This window comes from Antennarius striatus, chromosome 5 (genome assembly GCF_040054535.1).
Source record: "Antennarius striatus isolate MH-2024 chromosome 5, ASM4005453v1, whole genome shotgun sequence".
Classification (NCBI taxonomy): domain Eukaryota; kingdom Metazoa; phylum Chordata; class Actinopteri; order Lophiiformes; family Antennariidae; genus Antennarius; species Antennarius striatus.
Genome location: NC_090780.1, coordinates 15,425,001 through 15,445,040, shown reverse-complemented (window position 1 = coordinate 15,445,040; position 20,040 = coordinate 15,425,001). Strand labels below are relative to the sequence as shown.

Sequence of the window (20,040 nt, the reverse complement as noted above, 5' to 3'; positions counted from 1 at the left end):
TCTCCAACATAATCGATGGTGGCATGTCGGTGTACACAGATCTTTTTGCAAAGAAAAAAAAAGAGCGACAACAACTGCCTATCACTATGTTCTTCTCCCGAACAAACACATCTGCACCGCGGGCTTCAAAAGAAGAAAACACAGCGACTCAGTCTGAAGAGCAGTGAAATACACCTGAGTCACTATTTGTCCGACTCTACTTTGTATTTTTTTCATAATCATTTAAATTTTCTCCCGTTTAATTCCAATTACTCGGGTCGCGGTGGGCGGTGCTAATCTCCGCAATGTAAAGCCTTCTGTTCACATTGATGATTAAAATTATTATTTGACAGTACAGTACAGAAGTTGTTTGTTGAAAAAATGTTTCTAAAGTACTTTTATTTGTGAAACAAATGTTTGAGCCTTTAAAATGGTTTGTTCTTTCTTTTCAATGTACATAGTGTTTTTAATTGTATAATAATTGTAAAAAAAATAAATAAAGGTTTCTACTTCACGGATTTTGCCTATCACGGGTTCTTTTTGGAACACAACCCCCGCAAAAAAACAAGGGATTACTGTGTGTGTGTGTGTATATATATATTTATTTATTTATTTATTTATTTTTTAGCCATCAAAGTGAAACTAATCTTTGAGGAAAACAGATCTGAATGAAAACATGACCGATATCATAATTTTATTATTGTCATAACAAGCAATACTTGCAAATATGCAACATTTTTAAAAAAACATTATGAAAGACTGAACAAATAGGGGGATGATGACAAGACGACCCACCTCCTCCTCTGAGTGCACCAGTCTGGATGTGACTCCTGTAGTGTAGATGCTGCCACTTGAGTCCTCATGGATCTTAATGTTGGACTTCCTGCTCCGACTCTCTGGATCTCTAGCTCCGTCAAACAGGTCCAGGATCTCTTCATTGTACAACTGCAATAAACAGGATCGGTAAACAAGGATGCAATATCATACAATTAAAGATCAAATACCAGATCTCCAAACGCAATGAAATTTGTAATCTCCCTATCACTCTCAGCCGTGTTCTTATATATACAAAAGGACGTCTCAGAAAGCAATCAGGGTTGAGGGTCACAGAGGTCAGCTGAAACCTCAGCTGTTCCCACCTACCACAAACACACCCACACACAGACACACACACACAAATCTGTCAACCATCAACAGCAATCACCCCATGACCCTAAAACATACCCTAAAAAAAATCTGACTAATGACAGGGGACAGAAGGAAAACCAAGAAAGGATAGAAAACAACAGATATTTTCTTCCTTGCCAACACAACATAAACATTTGCCTGCCAGAGGACCTATAAAGGAAATCTTTATTTATAACTTATCTCAGTGCTGTTTTACACCTTCATATGCCACAGTGATGAAAAATAATGTCAGAGGTAACAGCCATCATTAATAAGAACAAACAAAGAAAAAGCAGACAACCCTGCTCATCTGTCACCGAGTTGTCACTTGCTGTTTGTTGGAGAGGAGGTTGATTCAATAGTCTGTTACGTCTTATCTGGGTAGACTTAATATGAATCAAAATCCATCATGACACACACACATGCACACACACCTACCAGCAAGAATATTATAATGAAGTCATGACAGATTTATTATAACAGGGTGAACAGGTTCTCATCATCCACAGAAGTGCGTCTCCCACCTCCAGGAACTGGGCGCTGACTTTAAACTCGGGTGGCTGGCTGCCAGCCTGCTGGGCGCGCTCCCTCCGGCTCTGAATTCCCTCAAACAGCTGGCAAACAGCACGAGGGATGATCCCCTGCTCCTGCTGAGTTAGGCTCACATCGAAGCCCGTGCCCATAGTGTAGGTTTTCCCCGAACCAGTCTGAAACACATTTCATCAACCACAACAGAATCCCGTTCAATGAGCGCCCCCAGATATCACACATTTATCTGCTGCAGTGTGTCATCACATGTGTGGACCCACACTTAGTAGTAGTTCACTTACATTCAATCAACTGCATGTAGAGATGTGTGGAGTTATTGTGCAGCATCAGTATATTATAAAATACACTATACTATCTTTACCTTTGGTTGTATTCATTATGTCATTTCACCTTTATTAAACATCATCGCAAGAAATCACAAATATTTTTATGTATTATATTGATGAGAATACTGTCCAGCAAAGGTTAGTCCACATTTGTTTTTGCACAAACACAAAGACAACAAAGGATCAGGCTCAGAATTGGTTGATTTGTTTTTTGACACACACACCCCCAACTCATTTTTGCCCTGTCATCTATTCATGATGGTAGATGGTAGATGGAATGGAATCTGTGTATTTCAATTTAAATGTAAGATTTTGTTACCAGGTTTGTTATATTTTTGCTTCCTGACTGCTGTCCCAACAACCAGAGAGACGCCCAGTCTAGAGTTTCATCTGACCGGCTATATTCTCAGCCAAGTTGTGCTTTGGTCTGTATCAGATGTGTGCTGCAGACTACTCGGGTTCTATAGAGTCTGTATTCAGTAAGTTAAATAACTAAGAAGAATAGACCTTCAGAAAATGGAAAGGCAGTGCAATAATGTTATGGAGCTCTATTCATTAGGAAACATTTTTAAATCTAAAATACTGGAATTGAAGTCTCTGTGTCATACCTGACCATAGGCAAACACTGTGGCATTGTAACCCTCAAAGCAGCCCTCTATGAGCTTGTACACGCAGGTCTGGTAAATACTCTGCTGCTCTGAGTCAATGTCAAACACAAAGTCGTATGTGAAGGCCTTGTCCTTTCCCAGTAGGACCTGTGGCTCTCCGGGTGTGACCAGAGTGCACACATGGCAGCCCTCGATCTTCTCCTTGGCCATCTGAGGGCGAATCCTGAGGGAACAAGAAGAAAAGCAAAAAGATGGTCACTTGTTGGATACATACAACAGATGCAGTTCTCAGTGACTTACATAACTGATCCTGCACTTCTGTTGGTGTTTCCACATTGGACTTAAATAAATCTACTATTTTCACATCATTAGGGGACATCACCAGCTTCTGTAACAAATGTACTGTACAACATTTTCAAACTTAAATTGAAACTATATTGTAAAAGCAAAAACACGAACAATTCACTTGAAAAGTGAGCACGGAGTAGTAAAACATAGCTTTTGAGAGACAGTAGGGCTAATCGGGCTGCTGATGATGGGTCAGACTTCGTTTCACACGTCTGTTAATCCTTCCTCAAATGTGCTGGGCTTCACGTCCTGACAGGTCCGTAATTGCAGTTAATTGCTTTCACCTGAGTTTCCGGTTATAAAATAATCCCTGATTAGATGAGTAGGAGGGAAAGCAGCCACTGCAACAGAACATCTAACCGAGTGACAGAATGAGGACAAATTTTTTAAATCCAGCATCATTTGAGCTTTTTAAAGCAAAACGGTAGAAAGTCTTGAAGGCAAGAGGGCTGATCTCTGAAGCTGTTAAAGAAGAGACAGCTTTTAGAAAAGAGTATATTTGCATGCAAATGTTTTTATTTTTATTGTACTTGAGGTTTATTGGCAAAGTATGTAATGTCTCATCTACTTAAAATAATCAATCTATGAAACAATAACAGTTATAAATGAATACAACAGTATTACCGGTGTTTTTCCTTATACAGCACAAAAGCTACTTTTACTTGATCTTGATTTGGAAATGATTAACTTCCTTTTACGACAAGCATTGATCGCACTTTGTACAACATCTTTTTACTGATGTAACCTGCTGCAAATGTAATGCAAAGCCAATGTTCTGGCAATGTTCTTGAAGAATCTTAGCCTGTTCCTGATGGGAAAAGGCCTGCAGTTCTGCAATAAAATTGCCTTATTCAAATCCTACCAGTTTTCTGTGGGTTTCACATTGGGTGATTGTGAAGGCCAATGCTAGAATGATCCCAGGAAGTCTTCTAAAACCAATCATATGAGGTCTGCTCTGGATTATTGTCCTTTAGAAATGTCCAATGACAACCAACCTCTGATTCAGAGGCCTGAAACAATTGAGGAGTGAATAAGAACAGCATCTCAGACTTTCTGTCCCTCGTCCCGATGGTTTTGATCGTATAGGAGCTGACTTTTCTTGTGGTTTTACTCCTGCATCAGCAGTGGTGTACTTTTTGAAGTTTGTCTACAAATGCCACATGCCCATTTGAAAAATAAGAGAAAATACGTTGTGACTCTACTGCTTAAGTAAATTGATGAAGGTTTACATGATGCATTAGTAACAACTCATTTGCAAATATTGTCTCATAAAGGATGGTCAGGAGGCTGAATACCATTGAGCAGCGGTCATTAATGTGGCAAAATCAAATTTTAAATCTGCTGCATTTACACATTTAAAATGTTTCTGTCTAATTTACTAATTCACTTATATACAGTACATTGTGAATTAATCATTTTCTCCCATCTATTTAACACGTTCAGCATAATGGACATAAAACTTCAGGTCTGTCACGCAGCATGCTGTTAATCTTGGGCTTTCAGAGGCATAAAGTGGACGCAGTGAGGAGGTAATCACTTAAGCTGAGAGGAAAGCTATGAGTCAGGACTAAGAACCCTGGGTCCACCTTTCTAGATACTAAAGCCCCACCGAGTCCACTCTTCAGGGGATGTGAAACAACTCCCCCACGCACTGACAGACTCCCTTTTGGATGCTGCAACAAAGACACACACTCAGAAAAGCAGACAAACCTCAAACTGCATACAGCTGTTGCAGGGACAGGGGGCAGAAGACAAAGACGGCATCTCTAAAACACTGTACACATTCAGCACAACAACATACTTCACTATCTTCTATTCACACATGGTTCCTCTCAAGCACACATTCAGAACTACACCCACTGTTGCAAACACCAACAATGATCCCTTCACCACACATCGTTATGATGCAAACGGCAGCGGCGAGTGTGTCTCTTTTCCAGGCCTCAAGGGATCACTGAAGACAGCCATCCTGAGAGGAATCAAAGACATCAGAAGAGACCAACACAACAGCAGCACATTAACCGCGACAGAGCGACACGGAAAGCAGCTTGTGAACAGATGAGTCCCTTTTATTCCTGGAGGTGACCTTGACACTTAGGTTATTGTGTCTAAAAAAACACACATCCCATATGAGCACTGTTTAAGCCAATTATGGCCATAAAATGGGTCCAGAGGCAGAGGAGGAGGGCATCGGCTCTGTGTGTGAGAGCTGCAGCTGTCACCCTGACATTCAGCTCTGTCAGTCTATTGTGTCGGTCAGAAATGTCAGGTAGAACACTTGACACACAAACACAAAATGTTGTAGCACAGAATGTGGCCAACATTGTGTCTGTTTTTGCCCACTAATGTACATTACTAGCACAAATTAGTTCAGCAGCAGCAACTACATTTAATGCTTTAAATACATCCTCAGGCTTTCCTCTCCATCATCACAGAGAAGTAAACCATTCTTAAGACCAGTGTGGCTGAAAAAGAATAGAATTTCATTTCATTTCTTGACAAACTGAATCAAAATAAGAAACACAAGAAGTTACAAAGACCCAACAATGACAGACCGTCAATTCCAGGAGGAGAAGAAAGGGAACAGCAATAAATAATCAATTCACACCAAGACAGACACACACAGATACACAAAGTCACACATATATAAAACAGCTCAGCTGGGTGGCCACTTAAGCCAGCTGCATCAACAAAAGATGGGATCCATAACATTGATTGTAACAGTAAATCTTTCTCTCTTTCTCCCTCTCTCACACACACACACACACACACACACACACACACACACACACACACACACACACACACACGCACACACACACACAACATACACACATAATACAGGAAAATTATGATTATCAGTAAACTACACCCTCTATATTATGGTTGTACTATCTACTGTATACTCTCTGACGCTCTTTGCTCACTAACGGGAAAATGTTTTAAAGCACCCTAGAGACCAAGCAGATCCCCTGAAAAAAGGAACATGCACACATGAAATCAGAAATCCATTATCCACAACATTACTTTAAATCACAACCCGACTCATAGGAATCAACACAAACAGACAAATATTCATACCCACACAGAGCAAATCCAAATAATTTTTTTCACAGACAGCACATGTACTGGAGATTGTCTTTTTTTGTTTTTTACTTTGCTTTTTTCAATATCAGGGTAGAAAAGCGAAAAAGGTAGAGTGTGTCTGGTGAAGTTTCTACACCCGTTCATCCCTTAAGGCATTCTGAAGCATACAATACACACACCCAGGTTTTTGATAACAAAAAAAGAAAATGTAATTTTTATTTATGTCAAGGAATTAATTAGGAATAGAACTTCAATCCTAATTATGAAAAAACTAAATACAATCCCAAAAGGAAGGGGGCACTGAGGAGTTTATGGAAAACTTCAGTGAGCACTGACAGTTAAAAAAGATACCATGTGCCAATACCTGGTAAGATTTGAAATTCTTTTTTTATAACATAACAAAATAGGAGTCTCTCCAGATTTATAATTTGATTTAATACCTGGCATGAAAATTCTACAGTAGTGTATCCTGCTATTGGACATATGGAAACACTTAGTAAGGAGTCCAACGACTTTTAGTGCCAGAGGGGCTCTATCCTTCAGTAATAGTGTAAGGTTTATGGAGCCTCAGCGATAAATCAGAACCAGACTGGTCCCAATTCAGAAGAAGAGGATCCAATGGGTAGGACAGAAGCAGGATTGCCACATTAGATCCAGCTGAGTTCAGCTTGTTCACATTTTTGTGTTTAAATCAGGTAGTGTTACCTAATGAGAGGGAAACATGGGAAAAGACCAGCAGCCTGTCTGGAGCGGTACCTATCAAAGTTCATAAAATGATTGTTTTTTTACATATCAGTGAGGTCACATTTCAATAAGAAACTCTGGGAATCATTTTTAATTTTAGACTGCATTACAGTAGTTTAGCCCAGTGTTAATGTTCAACCATGTCTGTGAATTCAGTCACAATTAATCAGATTATTTTACAGTAACATAGTCATAAAATTAATAGTTGTGACAAAATGAATATTTCAAGAAAAACAGCTCAATCTACAGGGATTTGGCTTGGGAACTGGATGGCAGCCAGTTCATTGTAGACCCCAGTATGGAGTGTGGACTGGTAGCTGGAGAGGTGCCAGTTCACCTCCTGGGCACTGCAGAGGTAAAACAGCCAAGTGTCTCTTTACATACAAAAATTGATAGCCTTAAAGTTAAGTCTGTACTAATAAACTTTTTGAAAAGATGATGAATACTGCATATGACAAAAGAATGCTCTACATTGAAGTACTGAGGGAGACAGTCACCTACCTGCAGCTTCTACGTGTCAACAAGGCTTTTTAGTGTCTTTTGCCTTTTTTTGTTTTTCTTCTTCTTTTCCTTTTGGCTTTTCCCTTCAGGGGTCGCCACAGCGAATCAATTTCCTCCATCTAGCCCTGTCCTTTGAATCCTCTTCTCTCACACCAACTACCTTCATGTCTTCCCTCACTACATCCATAAACCTCCTCTTTGGTCTTCCTCTAGGCCTCCTGCCTGGCAGTTCAAAACTCAGCATCCTTCTACCAATATATTCACTGTCTCTCCTCTGGACATGTCCAAACCATCTCAGTCTGGCCTCTCTGACTTTATCTCCAAGACCTCTAACATGTGCTGTCCCTCTGATGTACTCATTCCTGATCCTATCCTTCCTGGTCACTCCCAGAGAGAACCTCAGCATCTTCATCTCTGCTACCTCTAGCTCTGTCTCCTGTCTTTTCTTCAGTGACACTGTCTCTAGACCAAACAACATCGCTGGTCTCACCACAGTTTTGTACACCTTTCCTTTCATTTTAGCTGAAACTCTTCTATCACACATCACACCCGACACTTTCCTCCACCCGTTCCATCCTGCCTGGACACGCTTCTTCACCTCTTTTCCACACTCTCCATTGCTCTGGACTGTGGAGCCTAAGTACTTAAAATCCTCCACCTTCTTGATCTCTTCTCCCTCTAACCTCACTATTCCACTTGGGTCCCTCTCATTCACACACATGTACTCTGTCTTACTGCGGCTAACCTTCATTCCTCTCCTTTCCAGGACAAACCTCCACTTCTCTAGCTTCTCCTCCACCTGTTCCCTGCTCTCACTACAGATCACAATGTCATCTGCAAACATCATAGTCCATGGAGATTCCTGTCTAACCTCGTCTGTCAACCTGTCCATCACCATGGCAAACAAGAAGGGGCTCAGAGCTGATCCCTGATGCAGTCCCACCTCCACCTTGAACTCCTCTGTCACACCTACAGCACACCTCACCACTGTCTTACAGTCCTCATACATGTCCTGCACCGCTCTAACATACTTCTCTGCCACTCCAGACTTCCTCATACAATACCACAGTTCCTCTCTGGGCACCCTGTCATAAGCTTTCTCCAGATCTACAAAAACACAATGCAGCTCCCTCTGGCCTTCTCTGTACTTCTCTATCAACATCCTCAGAGCAAATACTGCATCTGTAGTACTCTTTTTTGGCATGAAACCATACTGCTGCTCACAAATGTTCACTTCTGCCCTTAGTCTAGCTTCCACTACTCTCTCCCATAACTTCATTGTATGGCTCATCAGCTTTATTCCTCTGTAGTTGCTACAACTCTGCACATCTCCCTTGTTCTTAAAAATGGGCACCAGCACACTTCTCCTCCATTCCTCAGGCATCTTCTCACTATCTAAGATCCTGTTGAACAACCCAGTCAGGAACTCTACCGCCACCTCTCCTAGACCCTTCCATACCTCTACAGGTATATCATCAGGACCGACTGCCTTTCCACTCTTCATCCTCTTCAATGCCCTCCTCACTTCATCCTGACTAATCTTTGCTACTTCCTGGTCCACAACAGTCACCTCTTCTAGTCTTTGTTCCCTCTCATTTTCCACGTTCATCAACTCTTCAAAGTACTCTTTCCATCTTCCCATCACACTACTGGCACCTGTCAATAGACTTCCATCCCTATCCTTAATCACCCTAACCTGCTGCACGTCCTTCCCATCTCTGTCTCTCTGTCTTGCCAACCGGTATAGATCAGTCTCTCCCTCCTTACTGTCCAACCTAGCATACAAGTCATCATAAGCTTCTTGTTTGGCCTTTGCTACCTCTACCTTCACCTTACGCTGCATCTCCCTGTACTCCTGTCTACTCTCCTCAGTCCTCTCAGTGTCCCACTTCCTTTTGGCTAACCTCTTTCTCTGTATACACTCCTGTACCTCCTCATTCCACCACCAAGTCTCCTTATCTACTTTCCTTCCAGATGACACACCAAGTACTCTCCTACCTGTCTCCCTGATCACATTAGCTGTAGTTGTCCAGTCATCTGGAAGCACCTCCTGACCACCCAGAGCCTGTCTTAACTCCTTCCTAAAAGTCATGCAACACTCTTCCTTTTTCAGCTTCCACCATTTCGTCTTCTGCTCTGCCTTTGCCCTCTTCATCTTCCTCACCACCAGAGTCATCCTACACACCACCATCCTATGCTGTTTGGCTACACTCTCACCTACCACTACTTTGCAGTCACTGATCTCTTTCAGGTTACACCGTCTACACAAGATGTAGTCTACCTGTGTGCTCCTACCGCCACTCTTATAAGTCACTCTATGTTCCTGCCTCTTCTGGAAGAAAGTATTCACTACAGCCATTTCCATCCTTTTTGCAAAGTCAACTACCATCTGTCCTTCTGCGTTCCTCTCCTGGATACCAAACCTGCCCATCACCTCCTCATCACCTCTGTTTCCTGCACCAACATGTCCATTGAAGTCTGCTCCAATGACAACTCTCTCACTTGTAGGCATGCTCTGCATCACTTCATCAAGGTCCGACCAGAATTTCTCCTTCTCCTCCAGCTCACATCCTACCTGTGGAGCATACCCACTAACAACATTGAACATCACACCTTCTATTTCTAGCTTCAGACTCATCACTCTATCTGACACTCTTTTTACCTCCAGGACATTCTTAACAAACTCCTCCTTCAAGATAACTCCTACTCCGTTTCTCTTCCCATCTACACCATGATAGAACAACTTGAACCCTGCTCCTAAACTTCTAGCCTTGCTACCTTTCCACCTGGTCTCCTGGACACACAGTATGTCTACCTTCCTCCTCTGCATCATGTCAACCAACTCTCTACCTTTTCCTGTCATAGTTCCAACATTCAACGTCCCTACTCTCAGTCCTATACTCTTGGTGTTCCTCTTCTCTTTCTTCGTGCGAACGCACTTTCCTCCTCTCCTTCTTCGACCAACAGTAATCCAATTTCCACCGGCGCCCTGTAGGTCAACAGCGCCGATGGCGGTCGTTGTTAACCCGGGCCTCGACCGATCCGGTATGGAAGTCATAGGTTTGATTCGCATATTTGCATTTGCAAAAACATTCGCATGTTTTTACATTCTGCAAATTAATTCTATGGTTCAATCTGGAATAAAATATTTCCAAGAACACAGGCAGCATCATTGAATTTTATTCTTTATTGTAAATTTGCACTTCTCCAGGTTTCCATATTTACTAAATTAACATCTAAAGCCATAATTACATTGATACTGCATAGGCTAAGCTACTCGTAAGTAAAAGTAGCTCTGAATATCGTAAGCTAATAAAAGCCTGGAACCTGTTTCTGTCTGTTTCATATCCATCCATTTTCTGCCGCTTTATCCGCCGCAGTGGGTCACGGGGAGCTGGAGCCTATCCCAGCTGGCATAGGGCATGAGGCAAGGGGACACTCCAGGCACGACGTCAGTGCATATCAACAAAAACTAAAATATCTGCTTCAGTATATGTCATCTGCATCCTACAACGTAACCTCTCCCTGCATTTCTCACTCACCATCCCTTTTTTCATCACATGGACTAACAAACTAGAAAGCGGTGAGACTTAATATCCTCCAGTTGTCATCTCAGTAATATCTATTCAGCAGAGAGACAAGTGTCAGACAAGTGAGACAACCTGTCATCTCAGCCTTTGTGCTCTTCTCTGCTCTCACACACCTCATTTCCTTTACATAATGAATGCTGGTTTAGACCAGTTGCCCATGGAGGCGCCACTGATTCCTAAATACTACACCAGCTCTGTCCAACGGTCATGGCAGTAAGAGTTTCCAAACTGCTTTGGGATTAATTTTCTACACTCCACACTTGTATATGTCCTGTAAAGCAAAACAGTAAAACTGCTTGTTGAGCTACTGTCCAACTCAAAACCTCACAACTTTATAAGACTAAATACTATTATTATTATTATATTATTATTATTATTATTATCTCCCCACCTATATATTTGAATAAACTCATTTCAAAACCTCACGATGTCACGCTGCCAACCAATCACGGCGCATCTGCCAGAAGGAAGTATGTGAACAATATAGCGGAAGGCATCGGGCTGCGAGACTTTTTGTTGTAGTTACGGCTTCTGTCCACACGACACCACAAATATCCGGAACGACAACGCCGGCCAAAGTGAAGTTCTTTGAAAACGCCGGGTCTGCGTTGTCGTGTGGATGCTATAACCGAAACGTATTCTATCCAGGGGACGTCACCCTGCGACGAAAACCGCTGTGACCTTAGTGTGTGTGACCCGTGTCTACATGTACACACAGAATGGACGGAGTCAAAACTGGCTATTTTCTGACGTATAACAGCTCCACCTCGAAGACGTTGATGGACATGCTTGACAGTTGGATATTTGTTCATCTGTTCTTTTTTTATGAGTCATAAAGTTTATGTATTTATTTATTCATTCATTTATCATTCATTCACGTTCACCTACGCCAGCCTATCCCAGCTGGCTTAGGGCGTGAGGCAGGGGAAACTCCGGATGTGACGCCAGTGCACCACAGAGAACACTACAGATTCCTCCAATTTAATTCCAATTAATTCAAAGAATCTGAGGAAGATGTGATAATATATTTACAACATGATCAAGAGAGAAGAGGATGCAGAAGATAGTGTTAGATGGAGGCCACTGATTCACTGTTCAGGAGACCCCTGAAGGGAAAAGCCGAAAGGAAAAGAAGATTATCAATAATAATAAGCCACACTTGAAATAATCTTAATACAACAGTCTTCTATTGCTTTTTCATAACCGCATTTCCCTCTCTGAAGGAGATTAATTTCATTCATTCAGCCAAACAGAGATTACATAAGCAGGAGCAGAGTTACTCCATCTGGTTCTGTTCTGCTGGCTTGTACCATATCACTGATTAGTGGGGGGTTTTAAGTCATTGTCTAGATTAGAATATGCATGTGTGTGTTTGTGTGTCTGTCCAAAGTTACACACAGCTTTTTCAAATATGAGAGCATTTTTTTCAACAAGAGAGGAAAAGCAAAACTTAGAAAGGTTATGAAGATGTTACATCCTTGAGAGATTGATTCACCCATTGAAACAGAAATACTAAAAACAAAGAGAAAAGTTGAGTTGATCAACTCAGTAGATACCTAGAAAGAAAGAAGACGCTACTTCAAAATAAATGAATGCAATATTTCCTGTCTTTTCTCAACAATATATGACATCGTCTTGTCAACGCATGGCAACACATGAGCTTGTCTTCTTCATATTGTACACCTGATACTTTTATGATGCAGTGGTCTTTCAAACTATATCTGCCTGTTTTTGTTCAGTTTTGATAAGATGGAGAAAACAAGAGGAGAGCAGGGACAATATGGTAATTCATAGAGTGTCGTTCACTTGATAAAAAGCCCTCATAATTCAGCAAATTGACTTTTTTCAGGTTTTGGCGCTGTGGGCATATCAATGACTTTGGGATGAAATCAGAGAGGTCCCGAGGTAAAGCGACTGATGGTGAGGAAGCAGAACACTGGCTGTTAGGGTCAAAACTGGAAGAAAAATTACAACAGAATGGGTGAGAAAATGTAGACGGGTATCAAGGGGAGAGTATATTTGAAGTATGACTCTAAGCAGTAGTAGTGACCAACTTAAGGAATTAAAGCCCAGAATCACTGTAATCCCAATGTCCTCCATTAAAAACAAGATCAGTGTAGCTGAAAGGTCCCATCTTTGATTATTGAGCAACAGTCTGCATTTCTATGCCGCTTCCCATTTAATCTGTATCCCCATTGATTTCCAGGGTCAACTGTCTGCACCGATCCCACACATCAAACCATCAACAGTTTCACTTCCTCCAATCAACCATCTTATCTCTCCGTTGGTCTGCTGGTCTGTCCACCACAATCCATCTCAGACACCTTTCCCATAATGTCTGTGCCACGCAGTTATAGTGATGAGAATCTGTGCAAGAGTGAAACAACGCATGCTCCAGTAATGGGGTTATGGAGCGAGGCCATTCCCTCACAAATTTGTCACTTGCCTCAGCCACCAATCCTCTACATGGGCACATCATCACAGCAGGATAACAGGCTGGCAGCACGTAAACACACACGCAGACGGACGGACGGACGGACGGACGGACGGACGGACGGACACACACACAGACACACACACACACACACAGACACACACACACACGTTTCAAAAGCTCACAAGCTGGTTCATGTTTGAAATAAGTGATCAATCAGACTCCTCTGTCTGCCAAGGTGAGGACAGGGTAGTTAGGAATGAAATAAAGTTGGAACAAACTCAAAAGCGAATGAAGGTTGATGAAAAGCATTTAGCTGGTAATGACCCTGATGGAGAAATACAAAAATCAGGATATGAAAGAGGCACAAATGCAGGAGGATTCAAACAGAAAACGTCTTCTTTAACAGAACGGAAGAATTTGTGACTGTAACAGAGGTAGAGAAGTGGCTTGTGACGGGCTGCAGTAGATAGCTTGACTTTCACAAGACCCTGAATGCCTCTGGTGTCTTTCTTTCAACACTGATGCACACATGTCGCTCTAACACACCAGGCCCGGGATAGTCTAATGATCAATGTGGATATCTCATCCATGCTACCTTAAAAAGTTGGGGATGGAATATCTTAAAATATGTGTAATGTAAACTGTAGACCTGGTGGTGAGCATTTATTAACTGTACGTTCTAAAATGTGAGGCTTATTCTAATTATGAGAGGAGCATGTGCGTGGTTAATTTAGTTAACCAGTAGTGAAAATACACATTACTGTATTCCTCAGTAACCTACATGCAATGCCTTAAAAGCATGAACTAATCAGCTTCATCAGAGTCAACCTTATCCAGAATCCTGAACAAGCATGAAACAAAAGGCAGTCTCTCCATTTCTGATACATAGAAAACCATAACTGAATGCATAAAACTTCAGCTTCAGATTATTGTTAATGTTTTTGATCAGACTCCTTCCATACAGACACATGTAAAAACAATCAACCCATCAATAGAGATATTCACTGCTTCCTGGATTAGACTGAGGTATTTTGACAGACTCATCTGATGCAGCGCTACTTGCCAATACGCTGATCCACACAATCCATTCAAGCCACCACTCACAGGCTCTGTATTAACCATATCTATCAAGCTAATCCCACAGACTTGCCGGCCAGTAGCCTAAAGCAGGGAGAGCAGGACTTACGTATATTGTATTCATTGATTTGACTGATTCTGTTAGAAAGCAGTGTCACACACTAGAGCACGAAGGAGCAAACTAGTTCATCAATGTTTAGATGAGCATTTTTCATAACTGAGCTAGACTTGAAGGACAGAGTTGTCCTACATTGTCTGGGAAAGACGAGGTCAGCTGTTCAGGAATGATCAATTAACTGAGTTGTAATCTCCACTGGGAATCCAACAGTCATACACTGTAGTCACAAGTCTAAGGTGCATCTCAATAAACAACTGTGGCCACAAGCATTTTTCTTTTTATTTTAATTGTGATGAAATATAAAAAAAACATGTATCCAAGAAGGTCTAAAAAACATTTTTTATGCTGATATCAGGTAAAGTGGGGCAGAGTTGTGTGAAAGGCTGAATAGGAAACGACCTGGAATTCAAGACAAAGAGATGAAGATCAGCTGTGAAAGAAGTGGGACCGCCTCAGGCCTCTCCAACAAAAAACACATACTCATGTTTCCAAGGCGTTCATGTAATAAGCCTGACAATGTGCAATGTGCATGAATTCATACAATTAATAATCACTAATAAACTTTTGAGAAAAAACTTCCCTCCAACACCAAAGACGAGTACTTATCATCCAGTGTCAGATGAGCATCTCCCATTTTTACAAGGCCACATCAGTCTGCATCATTGGAGCTGATTCTGGGTCAATCCTCACCCCACCCCAACCCCCTCCTAATTTCCCTCCCCCCCAACCTCATCTGTTCTGTCTGCTGTTCCATGGGGGGAGGTGGAGGCTTGTGACAGAATCAAATTGGCTTCTTTTCCTATGTTGCCCTCCTGATGGGCAGCCTTGACAACGTGCTAGCCAAAATATCTACTGATGTCAAATTAACTTCAAAAGGCAGCGACCATTAAAGGAACATGTGTTGTTCTGAATGGGTAATGGATGCTTTCAGTCTAAATAATGATCTATGTATGTCACAAAATTGATCTTCTGGTAGGAACTCTCGGAGACCTTCTTCATGTGATCGTTTTTTTTATCCATAAGGTTAAGCTTACATACATTAATTATTTTTTAAGAGGCACTGCACAAGACATGAGAGATGTGTTTTCACATGTGTGCTTGTACCATGAAATATCTCATGTGCAACAGTACAGCACGTATCCCCGTGAATTTATCATGCAAAATTTGTTTAACGTGCAGTGGGAAAACTGAAATTGATCTTTTCATGTGTAGTGTTATAAATCTTGCACGGACTATATATCTATGAATTGTCTGAATGTAAAAAAGGTCTCCCATGCCTTTAACATGGATACAGCACAGGAAACTGTACAAAATGTAAGGGATCATGCAATTTTTGTATGTTGTGGTGGTATATTCCAACATTATTAACACTGCAAGAGAAACAAAGACAAAGCTGCCAAAACCAGAAGCGATGTTCACCTTCCTCTCTCACATACACTGTCCAGCTGCAGTCTGCTGCCATGACTCTGCTTGTCTGTCTGCCCCCCTGGAGGGTCGGTACTAATGTAGCCAGCCACCATGTCTTTCTGTGGGAATGTAAATGCATACCACAACCTAGACCTATCCTTTCTGTTAGGTACAGTCATACATTCTCTTTAAATGTCTCTACAGTGGTGTGTAAATTTGAGCTGAATTTGGGTCATATTTCAACATTTTCTAAATGTTTTTAGCAGCATCTTAGCTTTGCTTGGATTTACATGATAGCATCAGGATGTAATGTGTTCATAATGCTAACATCCCAATGTTTAGCAGGACAGCTTAGCAGGTTAAACATTTCATTCATCGTTCTGAAATGCTAACACTTTACAAGCCCTTTAAATGTGTTTTGCGTAAATTAAAATTGAATGTAGATTAATTTTTGTTCATTGTCGTCATTAGTTTGTTCTTCATGCTGAATTCAGTAGTCTGAATGCTTCACCCTGCTGTCATCGCTTTCCATTCACATACAACAACACAAAACAAAATCTGAGACACAAACATTAGTAATTAAGCTACTTAGGGCTGAAGATAATGACTGGACAGCTGGCCGTACACACTACCGACCCCTGCAGACACTCACAGCTCTATTGAAGCATACAAAAACCCAGTTAGCACACAAGACCTCTTCACCTCTTTGTCGTGTCCTTAATATCTACATGGTCGTCACCTAGGAAAGGCTAAATAACATTGTGCTTCAGACGGATGCATGTAAGAACATAAAGCTGCTGACAATGTCAATGCTATAAGTAGTACACACTTGCAACTAACAAAATAGTCCTATTATTTAAACATGGGGAAGAGGAATTCTTTATACTCACACTAGTATAAAACACTTGTGCTATGTTTTTACTGTGTTCCTTTTGTTCTAATTAAAAGAACAAAAGGAACACAATTTTAAATATTCAGTACTAAAATAGAGAAGTAAATGAAGTCAATGCCACCTAATCCCTCCATGGGAATATGGAAAACGTGTACATGTGGTCGTAATTATTCAGACTGTGCTGGGATGTGGAAACACATGCATGTGAATACACTCTATACAGACACACAAATGGTTGCATTTTTGGCTAAAATCACATATTTGCATGCTGTAGGAGTCATTTTGACATCAGAGGACACTTGCTCCTTTTTCACAACATTGCACCCCTCTGTGCTCCTCCCTCCTCCATTTCTTTCCTCTTTGATTTTTCTTTGTATTTGTGGCTATGAATTGCAGGAAGCATTGCTCTTTTCAGGCAAGGGAGTTAAGTTTATAAAACAAAGACCGCATCAAAAATTGACCCAACACAAGCCCTTTTCTTTTGCCCTTTCCTGTTTGAGAGCATAGACTGTCCTTCATCCCCAAAACCTCTAACTCTCTGCCCTTGCTCAGCATGTGGGTGTGCGCGCCCGGGTGTGCGTGCCCGTGTGTGTGTGTGTGTGTGTGTGTGTGTGTGTATGCAAACTCAGCACAAGCACAAAGACCTGCAGTGACATCAGACTTATTCACACTGTGTTCTCTCTCAACGGTCAGTCAGTAAGAGTACTCTGTTTACAAGGCCTCTGCTTCTCATCGCAAAGACTGTCAACCTCTTGTCTACCTTTAAGTGCATCGTGCAGCATGAACAGAGACATTCCAACCACACAACACTCCAAAAACATGAAGATTTTCCTGAACCATAGGACAAAGATAAATCTGATCATCTATTAAGTCCATAACAGATTCTGAGAAACCCATTCTTTTATTGATTAATCTGACATAAAAAAGAGTGTTATTCAGTTGCACGCACACACACACACACACACACACACACACACACACACAGCGATAATGTCCATGTTTTCTAAGTAACTACAGTTATGTCAGTACATAAGCATACTATGTGGTTAATCAAATCAATTTGCAGACCACAGAAATGTTTTAAAAATACTGAATTGTAGACATAATTTTTTGTGCTAGGAGTCTGCAAAAAAAAAAAAGACTTTCTCGTGTTCAAACAGCATGAACGACTGTAGCTGGGAATGTTTAGAAGCAAAGCTCCAGCTGGCACACGATGAGACCTCGATAACAGAAAAATGCAAATGCTCACACTGAAGAGCCTTTCTTTCCTATTTGAATTCAAATGGATGAATTCAAATAAATACACATCTGTGTGCATATTTATGTGTGCGTGTGTGTGTGCGTGCGTGTGTGTGCGTGCGTGCACTCGTGTGTGTAAGAGGAGGACAGTGGGGGATTTGGTCTCAGATTTCATGCCTTATTTTGCCCACAGTCCAGATAAACTGGGCCAACAGAGAGTTAAAGGATGATTACCATTAAAAGGAAGTTTCAAATGGCGAGTGGTGATTGACACACTCAGGATCAATTTTTTTTTCATCTCTTAGTAAAGAGCTGCAGCACATTCGCTGCAGAAAACCATCAAAATGTGTTTTTATAAAGTACGATGTGATTATTAAACTCTCACATTCCTGAAACATTGCCTGAGGATTAACATCAAATCCATTTTCGTTCAGCTCGGTAACTCGGTTTCAGCCTTAAATGAATTGTGTCAGTGTGCTCATCAGCTGCTCACAAGTAGGAAGTGAACAGGAAAGTCCAGTGGCAGCCTTAGAGGAAGTCATTCTGCAACTGCAGCACGCCATTCGAGGTGCTGATGGCTTAACAGGGAGAAGCTGATCCACAGACCGTTGCACAACTCACATTAACGTCCATGCTGTGTTTTAAACTCTCAGCAGACAGAATCAGGTCATTCCAAAAGCACACCATCAAACTACAAAACACACCTTTGTCACAGAGATCCGAACGAATCCGATTTGGATCCAGTTGTGCAGAATGATGGAACACGGTGAGTTTTCAATACAGGTTATTTTTATTCTGACTCAGCTGTCATTATTTTCCAAGATAACAGCAAAATATCTAGTATCTAAAATTGTGAAGTGATTCACTCTGACAGAAAAGTTAAACTAACTTAACTTTTGGAGTCATTTGGCAGACAGCAAACAGGCAAATACAGGTGATCACAAACCCAGTGAGTCTACCATGTAGCTGTTATCAGGCAGGCTTTCAGGGGGATTGTGTTACTGTTTGAAAATCAGTATATCAAGAAAAGTACCTCAGCAACCTCACTGATGTATTACTCTTTGTTGCTCTCTGCTTGTAGACCCCTGGCAGAGCCTGATTGTTTCAATGCCAGCTCCTATGTCACAGGTGACAAATGCATATGCAGCACATTCTGTGCACACAATACCAAGGAATTCTTCACCGGAGGACTACTTTATGCTTTGGTAACAAAAAGATCTTCACATAGAACTGCTAGGCAGATGCACCAACAACAAAGAAAACTTGTGATCAGCAGACCGTCATGAGGAGGAAGTGATGTGGAGCTGTGGACGAGCAGCTTGGGTGTGTAACGCGTCGTACTTCCTACTGCTCTTCTCTCAGGTCAGGCCAGATCTCTGGAAACCTCAGCAGTGACATATCAGCAAAGACAAACTTACATCTTTCACCTGTCTTAACCAGCAGATCTGTGTGTCTCAGATCTGCTGGTTAAGACGGGTGAATGGGGTTGAGGTAAAGTGTTGAATCCTTTTGTTCATCCATTCACAGCCCTGTGATTCCTACAAACTGCAGGGTGATAACTCACTAATAAAAACACAACCACCATTTCCAACTATAATCTGGACGTATTAAAGGCGACCCCCAGCGAGGTGTGTGTGACCAGGACGGAGCCTGTGTGGCACACGATTAACACAGACAGGAAACAGGCGAGACTGGTAGCCTACACAGGATATACGTCCAAAAAAAGAAAGAAAACGCCTTTTTTTTTTTGGTCCCTTTAAACTGTGTATCAGCTGCGAGGGGCCTCTCCTGCAGTTAAACTCCACAGCTCCCGTTTGGTTTAGAGGCTTGTGCTTTGTTCACAGCGTGAAAAGTGTTTGTGTACTTTTGGCTTTCGCACTTGATTTCTAGAGAGAAAAAAAGATAATCGTTAATACTCAGCTGAGCTCTCATCACCTTTAAGCCAAAACATTCTGCATCATGACGTCAAAA

At 41.5% G+C, this 20,040-nt stretch overlaps 1 protein-coding gene across 8 annotated transcripts in view; it reads right to left on the bottom strand.

Annotated features, from left to right (window-relative positions):
• kif21b (kinesin family member 21B) overlaps nucleotides 1-20,040 on the bottom strand; it is a 70,333-nt gene that overhangs the window by 46,360 nt on the left and 3,933 nt on the right. For all 8 annotated transcript variants that reach the window (XR_011035440.1, XR_011035441.1, XR_011035443.1 and 5 more), the window contains exons 2-4: nucleotides 2,630-2,852; nucleotides 1,671-1,853; nucleotides 775-924 (exon numbers count right to left, since the gene is read on the bottom strand). Coding sequence is in view for 4 of the 8 variants with exons in the window: in XM_068315630.1 (XP_068171731.1) it covers nucleotides 775-924; nucleotides 1,671-1,853; nucleotides 2,630-2,852 (556 nt within the window). In the remaining 4 variants the exon portion in view is untranslated. The remainder of the gene's footprint in view (nucleotides 1-774; nucleotides 925-1,670; nucleotides 1,854-2,629; nucleotides 2,853-20,040) is intronic.